Source organism: Lepus europaeus, chromosome 2 (assembly GCF_033115175.1).
Source record: "Lepus europaeus isolate LE1 chromosome 2, mLepTim1.pri, whole genome shotgun sequence".
Lineage (NCBI taxonomy): Eukaryota > Metazoa > Chordata > Mammalia > Lagomorpha > Leporidae > Lepus > Lepus europaeus.
The window spans coordinates 7902767-7919285 of record NC_084828.1 but is presented as its reverse complement, the minus strand read 5'-3'; the positions used below and the strand labels follow the sequence as shown (position 1 = coordinate 7919285).

At 53.8% G+C, this 16519-nt stretch overlaps 1 protein-coding gene across 4 annotated transcripts in view; it reads right to left on the bottom strand.

The window, feature by feature from the left end:
• VPS26C (VPS26 endosomal protein sorting factor C) overlaps window positions 1-16519 on the bottom strand; it is a 42046-nt gene that overhangs the window by 6789 nt on the left and 18738 nt on the right. For 3 of the 4 annotated variants that reach the window (XM_062205052.1, XM_062205058.1, XM_062205067.1), the window contains 4 exons: window positions 13697-13840; window positions 12660-12809; window positions 3209-3289; window positions 1614-1688 (listed from right to left, as the gene is read on the bottom strand). In XM_062205052.1, coding sequence (XP_062061036.1) covers window positions 1614-1688; window positions 3209-3289; window positions 12660-12809; window positions 13697-13840 — 450 coding nt within the window. The remainder of the gene's footprint in view (window positions 1-1613; window positions 1689-3208; window positions 3290-12659; window positions 12810-13696; window positions 13841-16519) is intronic. The other variant, XM_062205076.1, reaches the window with a different exon arrangement.

Genomic DNA, 16519 nt, shown 5'->3' with positions numbered 1-16519 from the left:
TTTAAGGACAGCTAGCCACACACAGAAAGGAGGTTTTGAAAACACTCACTTTGGGCTGGCACTGCGGCACAGTGGGTAAAGCCCCTGCCTGCAGCGCTGGCATCCCATATGGGCACCGGCTCATGTCCTGGCTGTTCCACTTCCAATCCAGCTCTCTGCTATGGCCTAGGAAAGCCGTGGAAATTGGCCCAAGTGCTTGGGCCCCTGCACCTGCTTGGGAGGCCAGGAAGAAGCTCCCGGCTCCTGGCTTGGGATTGGTCCAGCTCCAGCCTGTGTGGCCATTTGGGGAGTGAACCAGCCAATGGAAGACTTCTGTCTCTGTCTCTCCCTCTCTCTATAATTGTCTCAAATAAATATTTTAAAATAAATAAAACAGTCAATTTTAAAACATTCCCAATTATGAAATCTGCACACATCTCATTCAGTTTTCTAGTACTGTCTCTCTCTCTCTGCTTCCCAAATAAAAAAATAATAAAACTTTTCTGGTAGCCTCACTAAAAATAAACAGGAAAATTAACCAATTGTGTAAAATGTTACCACTTCTACAGATAATCAATATAAACAATTATGACAGACGTTACACATTCTCTTTTTCATTCTGAGTCTTCCAACTCACAGCTCCTGCCGGCTTGGACCAGACAGGTCTCAGGTGACACCCACGGCTCTGGAAACTGAAGAGCACGGAGCGCTCTGCCTGGGGGCCCCGGGAAGCACAGGCCTCTAAAAAAGGCTCGATGCACCCGAGACACAGACTTTACAGTAACTGAGGTGAGAGAACTCATCTGAGAGAAACACAAAGCAGCCGCCATCACGGTCAAGTTCAGGCACACGATGAGCGCTGACTGCTCCCCTCCCGCCCCTCCTGGGCACAGACACAGCCCCGCACCTGCTCTCGGCCTCGCCTCAGCCCTTCTGTAGCTCCTCTGCCTGTCCACGTTTCCAGCAAACCCCTTTTCTACTTAAAACCCTGGTGGTATCTTGTGAACTAGTGATTTCGTTTCTGTATTACCTTCCCATTTCCCCACAAAGAACACGTGTGAACCCGTCAGCTCCTTCCACGTAGGCTCGCCCCGGGAGACGGCCCCACGGACGCGGTGCTGCCAAGGGTGGCAGGGCCCAGGCGGGCAGGGGGGTGAGTGCCCGAGGGCCGCGGGAGGGGCTCAGAGGTGGCTTTTCAGAGGGTGGGGACTCTGAAGGGCGAGGGCGTGTGGCACAGTGGGCTAAGCCGCTGCCTGTGACGCCTGTGACGCCAGCATCCAGGTCCAGCTCCCCGCTAGTACACCTGGGAAGGCAGAGGGGTTCCGAGCTTCCGGCTTTGGCCTGCCCCAGCTCGGGACCCTGTAGCCTCGTAGGGAGTGAACCAGCAGATCCAAAGACCTCTCTCTCTCTGTCCCCTCCCTCTCCTTCTCCCCTTTCCTGCAACTCTGCCTTTCAAATACAGAAAATAAAAATGTAAAAAACTGAGTTGAAAATAGACTAGTCTGGGTGCAGCCAACAGTGAGGCGCGGCCTCTCGCCAGCCACTTGATTCCCAAATGAAGAGCAGCCCTCGGCTGCGGCGCACAGGGTGTGGTCCCAGGCAAGGCCGGGCGCTGGGCGTGCGCGACGTGTTACCTCTTTGACGTTCTGCAAGGTCTCCGGGGTGATGGTGAAGTCCACGGGACTCGGAGTCACCTTCCCCTGCTGCGGCTGCAACAGAGGCAAAGCCGCCGTCAGCAGGGGCACGGCCGCCAGCGCCAGCCCTGCAGCCGAGCGGCCCTGGCACCCTTCAGAAAAGCCATGGCCGCAGGTGCAAGCAGCGAGGGCGCGGGCCAGGAAACGAGGCGCGCCCTGTGCCGGGGCTCCCCACCCCCTGGCACTCTCTCTCCCAGCTGTACATGAGGGGGCAGGCGCTCCATCTCCAAGGTCCCCGATACATTCGGAATTTTGAAATGAGATCTAAGAACCGTAGTGACACCCTGGGAGGTACGCCTTCTCAATTTCTCTCAGAGTTAGAGCTGGGGCCCTGGCATGTGAAGCTGAATGTTCACAACGGCCCTAGCAGGTGCTGCGCATGCCTCAGAGATGGGCCCATTTCACAGGTGAGGAAGCTGAGGCCCGCAGCAGATCTGGGAGTCAAATGCAGGCAGCCTGGCCCTGCTGTTAGCCTCTGAGCTATGCAGCTGTCTCCCTGGGGGAATCAGCCCTCGGGTGAATTAACAAAATAACAACCGTGAACTGTCCACATTCAATAGCTCCAGGACCCAACCACACAGTGAAGCCTGGGAGCCCTGCGAGCGTCTTCTACCCACTGGGCAGGGACCTAACAGGCCATAAAGACCCAGTGGAGGAGGGACACTACCCAGTGCAGTGGAGTCTTGTAAACTTCATGGCGGGGGGGCGGTGCTGTGGCGCAGGGGTAAAGCTGCCTGCAGTGCCAGCATCCCATAAGGGCACCGGTTCAAGGCCCAGCTGCTCCTCTTCCGATCCAGCTCCCTGCTAATGTGCCTGGGAAAGCAGTAGAAGACGGCCCAAGTCCTTGGGTCCTGCACCCGTGTGGGAGACTGGGAAGAAGCTCCTGGCTCCTGGCTTCGGATCAGCGCAGCTCTGGCTGTTGTGGCCATCTGGGGAGTGAACCAGCGGATGGAAGACCTCTCTCTCTCTGTCTCTACCTCTCTGTCTTTCAAATAAGTAAAATAAATCTTAAAAAAAAAAAAAAAGTGCTTTGGGGGCTGGCACAGCGGCATAATGGGTTAAACTGTAGCTTGCAGCACAGGCATCCCATATGGGCACCCATTCAAGTCCTGGCTACTCTACTTCCGATCCAGCTCCCTGCTAATGTGCCTGGGAAAGCAGTGGAAGATGGCCCAAGTGCTTGGGCTTCAGCCTGGCCCAGCCCCAGCTGTTGTAGGCATCTGGACAGTGAACCAGCAAATGGAAGACCTCTCTCTCTCTCTCCCCCTCTCTGTCGGTAACTCTGCCTCTCAAATAAATAAATAATCTTAAAAAAAAAAAAAAAAAAGCAGTGGGTTCCTGAGGGGAGGCACCTACCTGGGCCAGGGGAAGTGACTCACACTTCTGGCCGTATCAGACCCAGGAATCCCAGGTCTTTTGCCAGCATCCATGAAACAGCGAGAAGCTGACCAATCAGCTTGCTCCTCGCAGGATGGGACCCCAGACCCCACGGGAGAGCCCCGCAGTGAAGCGCGAGGACCCCAAGTACAGCTTACGGCCGAGTGGACGATGAATTCACAGGTCTTCGTCAGGTCCTTGGCCAGCAGGGACCGCCTCATGTCGCAGCGCAGTGTGTACTGGAGGGAAAAGTGGGAGAAAAGGAACTTTGAGCGGGGACCAGAGTCAGAGACGTCAGTAGGGAGACTGCAATTAACACACGGCACGAAGTCCCTGCACACCACAGGGGGCAACTGATGCGCACAGCAAAGGCAGTTCCAGACACAAAGAGCAGGGACTCTCCCTGGTACTCCACAGCCGTCCTGTGGAGAGGCCACCAGGAGACAAGCGCGCGGACTCAGACAGGGGTGGGGGTGTGTGTGGGGGGGTGGGAGGTCGGAGAGGCAGGAGAGAGCGAGCCAGGCCCTGAGGTGCAGGGCTGGGCCAAGTCCAGTCATCGGCCCCACTGCCTGAGCCCGGAGGAGACAGAAACAGTCGTGCCCACGCAGTGAGGACTGACGCGAGGGCGTGTGGGCAGCCCACAGACCCTGCTCCGCACTCAGCTGGGCACTGGCCGTGCGCGGGGCGCTGCGCCAGCACCGGAGCCCAGCTCACAGCCACAGCCGGTCTCCGCAAGCTTCCATTCACTGGACTGAAGATGCAGGGAGAAGACTGAGAGACCAGGACCCCCAAGCTAGCTCGTCACTCAGATAGTAACCTCAGAAAGACAGAAGGCGAAGTGCTGTTTTCTTCTTTTATTTTATTTTGGAAACGAGAGCAGAATACAATAAGGGTGGGCAAGCTTCGGCCATCCTGACTCGTGCCTGTTCACCCTCAGCCGGCTCCCGGCAGTCAGTGCTCCCTGGTGTCCTGTGTGTAGAGTAGGGGGTAGGGGAGTCGGCCCTGTGCCACAGCGGGTTAAACCCCCAGCCTGCATGTCGGCATCCCATACGGGCGCCGGTTCAAGTCCTGGCTGCTCCATTTCTGGCCTGGGAAAGTAGTAGAAGATGGCCCAAGTCCTTGGGTCCCTGCACCTGCGTGGGAGACCCAGCAGAAACTCCAGGCTCCTGGGTTTGGATCAGCCTAGCTCCAGCTGTTGCAGCCATTTGGGGGGTGAACCAGCAGATGGAAGACCTTTCTCTCTCTGCCTCTGCTTCTCAAATAAATAAATCCTTTAAAAAAAATTACAGGCCTGCACTTTGGCACACTAGACTAAGCCTCCACCTGCAGCACCGGCATCCTATATGGGTGTTGCTTTGTGTCTCGGCTACTGCTCTTCTGATCCAGCTCTCTGCTCATGGCCAGGAAAGCAGCAGAAGATGGCCCAAGTGCTTGGGGCCCTGCATCCACATGGGAGACCTGGATGAAGCTCTCAGCTCCTGTCTTCAGATCGGCTCAGCTCTGACCGCTGCAGCCATTTGTGGAGTGAGCCGGTGGGTGGATGGCCCTTCTGTCTCTCCCTCTCTCTGTACCTGTGGCGCAGGGGGTTAAGCCAGAATGTGTTAGTAGGTGATCCAATCATTGTGTGAGCACCAGAGTGCACTTACACAAACTCCATGAGTAGCTATGTAAGACAGCTACAAGATTAGGTGATATAATATTAAGGAACGACCACTGTAGGAGGGGACTTCAAAATGTCCATGAAAAAATGGAATTAAAGATAAATAGGGGCCGGTGTTGTGGCGCAGCAGGGAAAGCCACAGCTTACAATGGCGACATCCCATAGGGGCACCAGTTTGAGTCCGGGCTGTTCTACTTTTAATCCAGCTTCCTGCTAATGCACCTGGGGAGGCAGCAGAAAATGGGTCCCTGCCACCCACATGGGAAGCCTGGATGGAGTTCCAGACTCCTGGCTGTGGCCTGACCCAGTCCTGGCCACTGCAGCCATTTGGGGAGTGAACAGCAGATGGAAGGCCTCTCTTTCTCTGCTTCCCTCCCTGGCCCCCTCACTGTAACTCTGCCTTTAAAATAAATATTGTTTTAAATGAAATAAACTTAGAAGAATATTTATTTGAAAGGCAAATTGACAGAGAGGGACCAGGCAGCAGGAGCTAAGTGAGGACTCCAGGGTGGATGCCTAACGACTTCCCACAGAAACGCTCAGGAACGGCTCCTGTTGGATGCAGGACTGAGCAGGTGCACAGCCGTGGTGGAGATGGACTCTCTGTGAAGTGCTCCCAACGTTTCGTATGCTGAAGCTCTGGCTGACTGTCTCAAAACACTCTGCTGACAAACACACGTTACTGCCCTCCAACCATCCGCGCTTCCCCACTGCCGCGACTGTGGCTCTCGACTGGCCCACTTGGGCTGTGGCTGGAGCACGCACACTGCTTGGTAGCCACCGCTTTGATCATGCCTTGTCTTCAGGATTATACTGGAAAGCCGTGGTTCATCTTCTCTCACAATTCTTCCAAGAAACACATCAGCATCTTGATCCTGCCTGTTTCCACAGCTGCCGCTGCAAGCTCCGCTCCAGGGGCGCCAGCTGTCATTTCTGGGGGTGGTCGTGGGCTCCAGGGGCGCCATCTGTCATTTCTGGGGTGGTTGTGGGCTCCAGGGCTACTGACTGTTGTTTCTGGGGGTGGTCATGGGCTCCAGGGCGCCATCTGTCATTTCTGGGGGTGGTCATGGGCTCCAGGGGCACCATCTATCATTTCTGGGGGTGGTCGTGGGCTCCAGGGGCGCCATCTATCATTTCTGGGGGTGGTCGTGGGCTCCAGGGGCGCCGGCTGTCATTTCTGGTGGTGGTCGTGGGCTCCAGGGGCGCCATCTATCATTTCTGGGAGTGGTCGTGGGCTCCAGGGGCGCCATCTATCATTTCTGGGGCTGGTCGTGGGCTCCAGGGGCGCCATCTGTCATTTCTGGGGTGGTCGTGGGCTCCAGGGCTACTGACTGTTGTTTCTGGGGGTGGTCGTGGGCTCCAGGGGTGCCATCTGTCGTTTCTGGGGGTGGTCGTGGGCTCCAGGGCGCCATCTGTCATTTCTGGGGGTGGTCGTGGGCTCCAGGGGTGCCGGCTGTCATTTCTGGGGGTGGTCGTGGGCTCCAGGGGTGCCATCTGTTGTTTCTGGGGGTGGTCGTGGGCTCCAGGGCGCCATCTGTCATTTCTGGGGGTGGTCGTGGGCTCCAGGGGTGCCATCTGTCATTTCTGGGGGTGGTCGTGGGCTCCAGGGCTGCTGGCTGTTGTTTCTGCTGGTAGTCGTCGGTTCTCCACAATCAGGGCACAGAAAGTCGAGCTGTTTCCCTGGCACGTTGACGTGGTGGTCTGCCTCTGTGGGCTGCATCTTTGGCAGCATTGTATACTTTCTCAAGGCAACTTATCCATTTGCAAACAATTTCTTGGGGGCACTGAGCCCACAAACTGTGTATAAATCATTTCACCACTCTTCCATCCAGCTTTTGCCAGCAATGACATGTTTGTCCTTGCTTCAGTTTGAGAATTCATTTCAAACTGATGTCTTCAGTTCTCTAGGGCCTAAGACTAGAGCCTATTCAGATACATTATCACAGTTAGTATGAGTTTATTGGATGCAAAAAGAAAATATTAATTCATGGACAGTTTTCTCATAATATACATTTTCCATGAATTTTTTGAAGACCTCCTGTATTTGTGGTCCATGGTTGACTGAAACACCATTCTGTGCTGCCTGTGTGTGTGTGTTCTCTACCAAGATTTTAATTTGGTCGCCCCCAACAGACAAGCTCAGTGAGTGCTGGCACTACGTGTGTGTGTGTGTGTGTGTACAGCTGTCCCTTGGTATCCACAGGGGACTGGTTCCAGGACTCCCTGTGTGTGTGTGTGTGTGTGTACAGCTGTCCCTTGGTATCCACAGGGGACTGGTTCCAGGACTCCCTAAAGTCTATGGAGGCTTCTTATGTAAAATGGCACAGTGTTTGCATAAAACCTACACGTATCCTCCCACGTACGTCAGCTGAGGATTCCTCTTAACACCTCATTCAACATAAATGCCATGTAAAGAGGGTTGCACTGTATTGCTTAGGCTTAAGGACAAGAAAACAGTCTGTACTGTTCTAGGATGATACAGTTTAAAAAAATTATTTCTGACCTGCAGTTGGCTGACTCCATGGATGTGGAACCTTGGACACAGAGGGCCATCTGTAACTGCATGCTGGGATGCCTGCAGAGGGACCTCAGAAAGGCCATGGTAACGGAGAAAAAGAGAAGTTTATTTTGCTACAAAAAAACCTGGAAATCGGGGCCAGCGCTGTGGTGTAGTGGGTAAAGCTGCTACTTGTAGCACAGGCATCCCGTATGGGCGCCGGTTTGAGTCCCGTCTGCTCCACTTCTGATCCAGCTCCCTGGTAAAGTGCCTGGGAAAGCAGTGGAAGATGGCCCAAGTGCTTGGGCTCCTGCACCCACAAAGGAGATCCGGATTAAGCTCCTGGCTCCGCCTTCAACCTGGCCCAGCCCTGACCGTTGTGGCCATTTGGGGAGTGTACCAGCAATGGAAGATATCTCTCTCTTCCTCTGCCTCTCCTTCTCTGTAACTCTTTCAAATAAAAAAACCAAATCCTTAAAAAAAAACCATTTTAGGCGCTGGTTTGAGTTCGGCTGCTCCACTTCCGATCCAGCTCTCTGCTATGGCCTGGGGAAGCAGTGGAAGATGGTCCAAGTCCTTGGGCCCCTGCACCTGCGTGAGAGACCCATAAGAAGCTCCTGGCTCCTGACTGGCTCAGTTCCAGCCATTGCAGCCAATTGGAGAGTGAACCAGTGGATAGAAGACCTCCCTCTCTCTGCCTCTCCTCTCTCTGTGTAACTCTTTCAAATAAATATAAATATATCTTAAAAAAACAAAACTCTGAAATCCACGCACAGTTTATTAAGAACAGTCTGAAGACCACGTGTCCGTACACATGTGTACCATCCTCATCCTGGACACCCCACACGCGGTCCAGCAGGGGCAGTGACCTGCTCTCCCGTGCTCATCTAATTCCTCTCCCCTTCCTTGCTTTCAGTCCTGAGGTCAGGTGGGCTGACCTCCACCCTCAGCTCCCCATCTGGGTACAGGAGTGAGTGGTAACACTGGAACCATTTATTTTGCCCCCCCCCCCCCCTTTAAGATTTATTTATTTATTTGAAAGGCAGAGTTACACAGACAGAGGGAGAGCACACACACACACACAGAGAATGAGCTCCCATTTGCTGGTTCACTTCCCAAATGACTGCAAAGGCCAGGGCTGGGCCAGGCCAAAGCCAGGAGCCAGGAGCCAGGAGTTTCATCCGGGTCTCCCACGTGGGTGCAGGGGCCCAAGCACTTGGGCCATCTTCCACTGCTTTCCCAGGCGCATTAGCAGGGAGCTGGATCAGAAGCGGAACAGCCCAGGCTTAAACCAGTACACATATGGGATGCTGGTGGCATAGGCAGCAGCTTAATGCACTACACCACAATGCCAGCCCCTAGAACCACTTCTAAATATGGAAAAGAATTTGCTCTCTGCTGGACTGGCCTGGCCAGTAGCTCTCTGGCAGCCAGCTCTGTTGTAGCCAGGGAGGGGCAAGCTGGCCTGAGGCAGAAGCCTGCAGCAGAAAGCCTGAGACCCCCGAGGCCCCCAAAATGCCTGGGGTCCTGGCAGAGCTGAGACATCCCAGGGCCTTGGCCAGGGACCTGGCCTCCTGTTGCTCTGCTAGTTCTATGCTCCAATATCCCCCTCCCATTTGCCTTTTTTTGCCAAATCATGTGAGTTGGACTTGTGTAACTTGCAAATAAAAGGGTCAGTATGTGCTACGTGTGAAAGCAAGAATTAGTGATTCAAGGCAGCTCACGCAGAGCGGGCAGGGGAGCAGGTGTAACAAAGATGCAGTGGCCTCGCGTCCGGGAGTGGTCCCGTCCTCTGCGCTTCCTATCGCGCTGAACTCTGACAACACAAAGGGGAGAACCTGGGCTTCAGTCCTTCAGCACACACTCATCTGGCACATTCTCCGTGCCAGGCACTGTGCCCAGCTCTTCACAGGACCCCCTCGTTAACTCCTGAGCAGAGGTCAGAGAGGCTGCTGGGGTCACAGGGCTGGGATCTGCCTGCTGCCAAAACCCACACTCTTAAAAACTCAGGCAGCTGGCAGCGGGCCTGTGGCTCAAGTTTGGATCTGCCTGACCTTTCCCCAGCGTGAAGGTCGCAGGAGGGGGATGTCGGGCTGAGCAGGCCACGGGGAAGTGCAAGATTCCAGCTCAGCTATGATCCGGATGACAGCAGGAAGGAAGGAAGGGAGGTATCTGTCCAGCAGATACCTATAAAGTGCATTTCTTAAAAAGATTTATTTATTTATTTGAAAGACTTAGAGAGAGAGGGGGACACACACAGAGGAGAGAGATCTTCCATCTGTTGGTTCACGTCCGAAATGGCCCCAACTGCCAGATCTGGGCCAGGCTGAAGCCATGCGACAGGGGCCCAAGTACGTGGATCACCTACCTAGAAACTCTAGAAATTAACTCAGAGTATGTATTTTCAGCAGACGTAGTAGTATGTGATATTTGGTGTTACAATATAAAATCTTCCTAGCATGACCACAAGGCCTGAACAAACATAAAGCCTGCCTACAATGCAAACATTTTAAAAAAGACAAGTAGCTGCACAAAGAACAAGTAGACAAGAGTGACAAATCGTCATATGCAGCACCTAATAATAAAGGTGACAAAGAAACTCAGCACGACTGAGGAGGGAAGAGCAACACTTCACAGTCCCTCCCCACCCCACAGGAAACTGCGCAGACTGAGCTCTCCGAGTTAGATCTGACTCTGTCGGCCATCACGTTCACATCCTATTACTACAACACAACCCAAATTAGAAATGAAACACTTCTTCGTACCTACAGAATGTGACACAGATGACTCCAGGGCTTCACAACAAAACTTCCTATGCAAAGTCGTGCACCTGTGTTAACCCTCAGAGTAAGCACTGGGAACAGTGGGTGCCAAGGGGTGGGGGCCTGGGACCCCTGCTGAGCCACAGGAGTCAGTGTTCTCCCAGGTGTCTCCTGCTCTTCCACCTCTCGAATAAGACCTGCCCAGTAGTGGGAGGGAGGGAGGGACGAACCCGGTCAGAAAGCCCTAACGCCAGCTTCTCTTAGGAAGTGCACTGGCTCAACAGAAGCAAAGACAAACCTGAATAGGAATTGGGGATCACATGATATGTGAGAATTTTTGTTCATTTTAACAGGTCTGAAAATGTTAACTAGGATGATGGAAGAAAAGCCCCCTTTTTGTTGAAGATGGATGTTGAAGTATTTTACGATGAAGTGTCAAGAATCTACGGCTGGGGCTGACGCTGTGGCATAGCGGGTAAAGTCACCGCCTACAATGCCGGCATCCCATATGGACGCCGGTTCTAGTCCCGGCTGCTCCACTTCCGATCAGCTCTTTGCTATGGCCTGGGAAAGCAGTGGGGGATGGCCCAAGTGCTTGGGCTCCTGCACCCACATGGGAGACCTGGAAGAAGCTCCTGGCTCCTGGCTTCGGTTTGGTCCAGTTCCAGCTGTTGCGGCCATTTGGGGAGTGAACCAGCAGATAGAAGACCTCTCTTTCTCTCTTTGCCTCTGCCTTTCAAATCAATAAATACATCTAAAAAAAAAAAAAAAAGACTCTACGGCTAACTGTGGGATAAGTCATAAAAAATACAGGTGAAACAAAGATTGCAAGATACTAATAAGGCTGAATGGCATTCAGAATCAGAGAGATTAAGTTTCAGGGTTGGCCTCATGGCTCGGGGGGATAGGCTACCACCTGTGACACCAGTGTCCCATACGGTGCTGGTTCAAATCCCAGCTGCTCCACTTCTGATGCAGCTCTCTGCAAGTGCACCTGGGAAAGCAGCAGAAGATGGCCCAAGTGCTTGGGCCCCTGCACCCGTGTAGAAGACCCAGATGGAGATCCAGGCTCCTGGCTGCAGCTTGGCTCAGCTCCTGCTGTTGTGGCCATTCGGGGAGTGAACCAGCAGACAGAAGACAGATGGGTCTCCCTCTATTCCCCTCTTCCCCACACCTTTCAAATAAAGCAACTAAATCTTAAAAAACAAACAAACAAAAAAAAGAATACAGGGGATAAGTCTTTAAAAATCTAAGGTTGAGCTAAGGAGAGGTCAGTCAGACACTTGGGGAGACACACAATTCCATAACTGAGGCTAAGCCAGAAGTGGTAAAACCCGATGGCCATAATGAAGAGGCTGGCTGGGCCGTGGGATGGGGCACTTTCACTGGAGGACCTGTCACGTTACGTCTCCTAAGCGCTTTCCAACTGCACACGACCCGGAAGGACCGCGGGCGTGCAGGCCTACATGTGCATCCACGCGGCTTTCTTGGCAGCATCTGGAAATGGACGAGATTTCCAACCTGCCTTTGGACACATTTGTTTCTCTCAGTAAGTAAGGACAGGCACAGCCGCCGAGGCGAGCACAGCCAGTGCGCCCTGATGGCACTCCGTGGCGTGGCTAAGGCACAGATCCCTGTAACATCAAACACGGAGCATGGAGAGCCACTGTGCAGACAAGGCCACGGTGACGCTCGCTCTGCACAGGGAACAAAAGAATTCTCAGAATGACACGCTCGCGAAGCCCAGGCCTGCTAACGAGGTATCAGTCACTCCGTCTTTCATGGTGAAAGGCTGACAGCCTAGAAGGTGGGTCAGGACGCACGTCCGGGCGGCTGAGTATCTGCACGTCTCCACGAGCCGTTCCTCTGTACCTACGCGTTGGACCTAATCATGGCTGTGACCTCCAGCGCCTGCCCGAGGCCTTTGATATACACGTGTGCCTTGAAACAGGGGGACCGACCACAGAGGACCCAAGCCATGCTTTCTCTGCACACAGAGACACTGTTACAATGCATGACGTCATATCCATGGGTTTCTTCACCCAGATCTCTTTGGCAATTCAGAAAATTCACAGTTGAGTTCAGACAAACTATCTACTGAAAAATGCACAAGTCCCGAAAATTCCTAACCTTTGCCCTCCCCCGCGCCCTGTCCAGCGGGGGGCGGCTTCCAGGCTGGGGGCACAGAAGTACCTTTCTTCCCGTGGGACAAAGGGGAGGCTCTTGGCTCCGCGCTGGCCGCTCCTGAGACGACAATGGCAGCAGTGAGCCACCCTTCACTGGCAGAGGTAGACGGAAGTCGTAAATTCACTTCCCCTCATTTACAAGGCTTGTTCCGTGAAGAATGCAAGCCTATGTTAAAGCAGTAGCCTCTGGGTACTCAACAAAGAGACATTTATAAGAATAAAACGGGTGGGCGAGTCGGGGCTGGTGCCACGGAGAAGTGAGGGCGGATCTATTACCAAACAAGAAGGCAACGCTGATGGAAACAAAGGCACGGTCAGAGGCAGCCAGGGCAGAGTTCCTGTCTCAAACAAGTCTCGCTCACACATCTCGAGAGCGCGGAACGAGAGAGCAACACGGACACAGGAGATGGCACAACGCCAAGTTCCCGGGCCGAGGAGCTCCCGTGAGAGGCAGGCGCAGCCCTCGTCCCAAGAAGATGCACACGTGGCGGCCGGCGCGCTCACCTGGATGTTGACAAACACGCCGTGGTACGTTTCGTACAGCACCTTGCCGCCCTTCACGTGCAGAGGGAACTCAAAAGGAATTTCCGTCTTGCCGCTGGGAAACTTTCCCGGCTTCACCATCTCGATGGTGCTGCTGAGAATCTGGATGGGCTGGAAACAGAGCTGCGCTCAGTCCCTCAGCGCACACAGGGCGTCCTTGCCCGGGACGCCCAGGACGGCAGTGTCCCTGGAGGCCACGTTTTGGAGGTTTGGGAACACTTGCATGTACATATGATACATGCGCTATCTTGAAGGGACCCAAGTGTAAACACCAAACTCACATACGCCTCCCAGACGTCTTACAGACGCACACAGCCCAAGGGTAGTTTGACAGAGTATTTCCAGGGTGCCCGTGTTTTGACCGTGACGGGTCCCATGAAGTCACTCACGGCCTCACGTCAACTTAAGTTTCAGATATTTGAGTATTTCCCAGTTTGGATTTTCAGAGCGGACGCTCACTGTGTCCACTGTCTATTGATCATCTCCTTGAAGACAAACATGAGGTCCTGGGGCTGCCCCCCTGGTGTCCTGGGTGCCGGGGCCTGGAGGCGAGCAGTGAGTCTGCTTTCTAAGTCTCGGCCCAATAGAGGGGCTCGGCCTAGGTGCTGGGGACCCAGCAGGGGCTGCATCACCGTGTCCCCCCCTCCCGATACCTCACTGACCTGCCCTGACAACCCAGCTCTGCAGAATGGGCAGGCAGACCCAGCACAGGCCGGCTACCTGGCCAGCGCCAGGCCACCTCTGCCACAGCAGGAGCAGCTCTCCCTCCAGCCCCGTCTGCCTGCACACACCTTCAGCAGGAAGAGAGGTCTCACATTCGGGACCAGACTACACACAGGAACAAGGGTACTTCCAAAAGCTCATGAAAAAAAAAAAAAAAAAAATCAAAAGCTGAGGTGAGGGGCTGGCACTGTGGCGTAGCAGATAAAGTTGCCATCAGCAGTGCTGCATCCCATATGGGCACTGGTTCAAGTCCTGGCTGTCCCAAGCCCTCTTACCTTCACGGAGTTGTAGAAAGCTTCAAAGACACCCACGCTTTTGGCGCTCAGCTGGAGGTTCACGGCTCCCTCCATGGTCAAAGTCACGCCCTGGTGCTGGACTGAGTCCTTACTGGTTACGACCACCACCCCGGAGAGCATTTCCTGCAAGAGAAGACACAGATGGTCCTCAGGCGACCTTCTCCCTCGCTCCTTGTTCTCCAGGGGTCCACCTGCTTCCCCAGCAAGAGTTCACTGGTGCTGTCACTCACAGCCAGACGCCAGGATGGCGAAGGCCCGGCCCCTGCGGGGAGGCAGGGCTGCACACAGCCGATAGGGCAAGGAGCGTCGGCCCAGTGCTGCCTCCCAGCCTGGGGCCCAGGGCAGGTTCCCAGTGCTGCCACACAGGGGCCTGGGGACCGACTCCTGGGAAGACAAAACCCTTTCCTGCAGCTCCTCTCTCAGCTTTGCTGACCACAGTGACCACACAGTTGAAATGCACAAGTAGTTGACCACAACCAACAGTCAGCATGCTCTTCTTCCTATCCAAAAACTTGCACTGGACTTGAGCATGAGATGGCTGGTTATTGGGCCACACCACGGCCACCAGATGTCCTGTTCTCTCGGGTCCGGCTCAGATGGGAGGCATCTGTGCCTCCATCAGCCTGGTTCACAATGCCTTTGTTTTTTATTTTGTTTTGTTTTTTAAAGATTTATTTATTTATTGGAAGGCAGAGTTACAGAGAGGCAGAAGCGGGGGGCGCCGTAGGGTATCTTCCATCTGCTGGTTCACTTCCCAAATGGCCACAACAGCCACAGCTATACCAATCCGAAGCCAGGAGCCAGGTGCTTCTCCCGGGTCTCCCATGTGGGTGCAGGGGCCCAAGGACTTGGGCCATTTTCTACTGCTCTCCCAGGCCATAGCAGAGAGCTGGATCAGAAGTGGAGCAGCCGGGACCAGAACTGGCGCCCATATGGGATGCCGGCACTGCAAGCCAGGGCGTTAACCCGCTGTGCCACAGCGCCGGCCCCCACCAGTCCTTCACTGATCTGGAGACCCATGCTGAGTGACAGCAGGTGCACACTCTTTATTGGACACAGCTTCTTCTCCCATCGTTCCTGGGCTCTGAGTGGAAGAGGCAGTGGAGGAGGTGCAACAGCAGCGCCCGGAACAGAGGGAGAATCCACAACAGCACTGGGAGACGCCAGTACTCAGCCGGAGGCTAACGAGATGCAACTGGCAGGAAAGTGTTAACCAAAGCAAAGCAAAATTGAAGGTTGGCCTGCACAGGGGAGCGTGAGGAAGCACGTCTGCCACCAGCGTGCACCTGCACTCGCCTCTTCTGCCCTCTGGTCGTCCAGGGAAGGAGCTGGACCGGATTCTCACACTAGATGGCCCCTGGCCGCAGGGAAGCTCTCGGACCCTGACACGGGCAGGGTACTCGGGTTTTGTTTCCGCTTCCCATCCCAAACTCCCGAAGCCTAAAGTAAGGAAATGCTACCATCTCCACTTCACGCAGAATTCAAGAGCTCGTGTTGTTCCTAAGAACACGAAAAGCTCAAAAGCAAATGTAAATGAAAATTCCTGAGAAAATTCAATGTGCAAATTTAATTAAAATTAATTCTCTTACATTTTTATAAAATGTATTTATTTGAAAGAGAGAGTGATGGAGGAGGGAAGAGAAGGAGCAGGAGAGAGAAAGAGAAAGGCATTGATCTTCCATCTCCTCATTGACTCCTGAAATGGCACAGCAGCTGGGGCTGGAGCAGGCCAAAGCCAAGAGCCTGGAATCCGTCTGGATCTCCACATGGGTGGCAGAGGCCACCTTCCTCTGCCTTCCCAGGCACATTAGCAGGGAGCTGGATTGGAGGCAGAGCAGCTGGGACTCAAATCAGCACTCCGATATGGGATGCCAGTGTTGCAGGCGGCAGCTTGACTCACTGTGCCACAACACTAGCCCCAGAAATCAAGTCTGTTTGTTAAGACTTTTATTTTAAAGATTTATTTATTTAAAAGGCAGACTTACAGAGAGAGAGAGAGAGAAAGAGAGAGAAGAGACAGAGAGATCTTCCATCTGCTTGTTCACTCCCCAGATGGCTGCATCGGTCAGAACTGGGCTGAACCAAAGCCAGGAGCCAGTAGCTTCTTCCGGGTCTCCCACATGGGTACAGAGGCCTAAGAATTTGGGCCCTCTTCTGCTGCTTTCCCAGGCGCATTAGTAGGAAGCTGAATCGGAAGTGGAGCAGCCAGGACCTAGATGGGCACTCACATGGGCCGCTGGAGCCACAGGCAGAGGCTTCACCTGCTACACTACGGCGCCGGTCCCTCAACTCAGATTTTGATTCGATTTTCTCATGAGCTTTTGGAAGTACCCCTGTCCCTGTGTGTAGTCTGGTCCCAAATCCATATGGGATGCTAGCGCCCACCAGGCCACAGCACCAGCCCGCAGAAGTAGAATTTTTTACAATGTAAATTCACTAGTATATTTTTAGAAATTTACTTGACTAGTCCATATGTTCCAGAACCAAAGTGAGACAAAATGCTTTTGTGCATATCATTAACAGAACAATACAACTGCACTGGAGGAAAATTCTGTTCCGGGGTAATCCTGGGCCGGTCTCATGGGAACAGGTCTCTGGGCGACCGCTAATTGGCGTGTTAGAATCGGGACATCAGCTGGGCCTGTTCCTTCCTCACTCCCTGCGGCACTCAGGAAACAGCAGGGAAACACCTTGCAAGTGAGAGAGTAAATATTTAATGGCGCAAGGGACCCTTTTGTCATTATTTGATTTAATTAACAGCCAATCTGGTCGAGAAAATACAGATGACTAAAATACTGATAG